The 2,917-nt window shown below is 38.8% G+C and overlaps 1 protein-coding gene across 1 annotated transcript in view; it reads left to right on the top strand.

Moving 5' to 3' along the window:
- Positions 1-745: 745 nt before the first annotated feature.
- Positions 746-2,917, top strand: part of LOC107743812 (phosphatidylserine decarboxylase proenzyme, mitochondrial-like) — a 36,525-nt gene continuing 34,353 nt past the window's right edge. Inside the window, exon 1 of the mRNA XM_016557226.1 lies at positions 746-812. Within this exon, the coding sequence (XP_016412712.1) occupies positions 754-812 (59 nt within the window). The 5' untranslated portion in view covers positions 746-753. The remainder of the gene's footprint in view (positions 813-2,917) is intronic.

Here is a 2,917-nt window from a genome sequence, read left to right as displayed (position 1 = left end):
ACTTTTGAACAAGTTTTTTTTATTCAACTTCACAAGGATAAAAGTGCCCCTAGTTGAAGAAACGCCCATATATAAAATTTCTGTCCCCCTCACTTCTGAAATGATGGCTACGCCCCTGTATATAGTATACACAGTGTAGTTTACCGAGCAAACGGCAGAAACAGCGAGAAAGACCGTGGCAGCTGCCAGAAACGACTAGTGGCAGCTGCCACGAACTCTGGCAGCTGCCTTTGACTCCTGGCAAGAACTATGGCAACTGATACATAAAAATGTACTGTATAATAATAATAAAATTGTGGGAACTTTGCATCATCATTTAAAAAAAACACCACCGCACGCCACTGAGTACAGTGTAGTTTTACCGAGCAAACAGCAGAAACGGCGAGAAAGACCGTGGCAGCTGCCACGAACTGTGGAAGCTACCAGAAACGACTAGTGGGATGCCACCGGAAGTGGCGCTGCGACCTGCCGCTGCCAGGATTTGCGCTTGCTCTCTCTCTACCAGTGTTGCCAAGTCCGTGGTTTTCCCGCGGAATTGGGCTACTTTAAACACTGTTGCCGCGGGTTGTGTTTCATGTCCGCGGGTTGAAGCGACTCCAATAACATGATATTTATCCCCTGGAATGCGAATTTTAGCAGGGGAACCCCGCCAAAAAAACGTGTATTTTATCCCCCGGATTGGGCTAGTTTTGAGTAGCGATTGGGCGGGTTTTCGGTGTGAAAACCTGGCAACCGTGGCGCATACAAAGCATCATGGCAGCGCTCGCACGCAGAGAGTTTATTATCCGCCTGTCGGGGACGGGAAAGAGCAGGTAATTGTATCATGTTATTTTGCGCTTTTGTGAATGAATCTAAATTACATTAGACCTTCGGAGGCTAATGCTAACAACTACACGCTTCATTATCCTGGCGAACCCGTCAAGACAGGATAAAGTGACGGATCCTGAGACCTAACGTTAGTGGATCTCAGAGCCTAGTTACACAAATATTATGGAGTGAAAACAGTATAACTGATCTTACAGAGTTGCGTCAGCTCAAGTATTGACAGGGTGTCCGTAGGTCCTTAAAAACTCTTTTAAAAAACTTAAATTACGTTTTCCTAATAAAAGGTCTTAAAAAGTCTTACAATGTCTTTAAGATTCGATGGGTCTTCAATATTTCTGGTCACATTACCGCTAAAACATCTTCAGTCTGATGGACCTAATGACTGTTTACAATCATTGGACAAACCGAAGATTTATTTTCTTCCCCCGCGGTAGTTAGTCATCAGACAGAATCGCAGCAGCAGAATACAGGTTTGAACTACCTTCTTTATTTGTTTATATATGTTCTCAATAATAATAATAATAATAATATAGTTAGAGCTACAGCTGACCAGCCTTCTAGCTAGTTTAAAATATTTTTTTTTACTTGCCCAACCGGACAAATAACCTAGAAAATTAAAACTTAAGTGACAAAAAAATAACCAGCGAAGCATCAAAACGCGAGAATGATTCTTCTGATTTTATTACATTCAGTGTTAAACAGCAATTGATAATGGATTTCTGGTATTAAAGGTCCCATATTGTCAAAACTGAAATTTCCTGGCTTTTTTTATGATAACTGAGGTCTAGGTGCTATGTAACTACCATATAAGTTTCAAAACAGTCAGTAGTTTCCCTTTTGTTTTGCTGCCTCCAGCTAGCGCTGTGACATCGGATCACCCTAGTTACCTGTCGTTGGCCTGGCCATGCGTCACTCAGAAAACAACAGGCCAATCAGAAGAGAGGCTCATGAATATTAATTAGACAGGCCAAAATCGACCTGTTCTCAGCAGAGCTCCTGAGAAAGGAGCTGTAAAAAATATATTGAGATGGTTTTTGGTACTTATACCGCAAATATATATTCTTAAGGACATCAAAACCTAAAATAAAACTCCAGAAAGGTGTAAAATATGGGACCTTTAAGGTCGCGCAGTCTGCCTCTTTGTGAGAAACTTCAAAACAAATGAGCGTAACAGCACACATAAAGAAACTCAGATGAAACACACTGAGGTAAAAATTCAAAATGTTTAGTTTTTTTCATGATATAGTTAAGTAACATACCATGACAAGGGGGCTATTTTGCTGAATGTTCTCGCGATTGCAAATGTTACATTGACTTTAGTTAAATAAACAAGTAGTCAAATAGTTACTAAGCTACTTACAATTTAGACACAGTATTTACTGTTTTGTTCTATTTCACCAACGAAAATAGTTCCAATCAAAGATCACAGCAGAAGTATCGCACATTCTCCAAGCAACACTGGGCGATGTTTTGTTACTGAATGATTCAGCGTTTTGAACGAATCGGTTGAATGAATGACTCAATGACTCACTCATTAAGTGACTTACCGCCACCTACTGGTGGTTTATATGTTAAAACATGTGCATTCCCTCCAACATTTCTTATTTGTATATTATGTTTATTTTGCAGTTTTATATAGGCTACTTATATCACTTAATTTTATATTAGCATATATTTTTTTATAATCCTACTGTTCAAAATATCTGGGCTTTTCCCAAAATAACCAGTAAGGAAATAATGAATATAATAAGGAAAATATAATTCAATTTTCATAATGATTTTTTTCTTCTCAAACCTTGTGTGTGGTGTAAAAACACCCAGGGCCAAATGCCCCCAGAGGGCATCACTTCCCACTTTGATCATTACTGTAGTTACCATGTTCTGAACATCACATCCTTTCTTTTTCCCTCAGATGTAATCTATCTAGGTGGTTGAATAAAAATATTTGTACTTTATTTTTTAAAGATTACCTCAATTTAGCACCAGCAAGCTCGTTAGCTAGACAGTTAGCATCAGCTAACAATATTTACTTATTTTCAGTATGGTTATGAATAAACATTCATATCTGTCTACTCCGCTAGTTAATCCAAAC

The sequence above is a fragment of the Sinocyclocheilus rhinocerous genome, unplaced genomic scaffold (genome assembly GCF_001515625.1).
Source record: "Sinocyclocheilus rhinocerous isolate Xijiao unplaced genomic scaffold, SAMN03320098_v1.1 scaffold2272, whole genome shotgun sequence".
NCBI lineage: Eukaryota > Metazoa > Chordata > Actinopteri > Cypriniformes > Cyprinidae > Sinocyclocheilus > Sinocyclocheilus rhinocerous.
The sequence above is the reverse complement of the archived record's forward strand: the minus strand, read 5'-3'. Positions and strand labels throughout refer to the sequence as shown.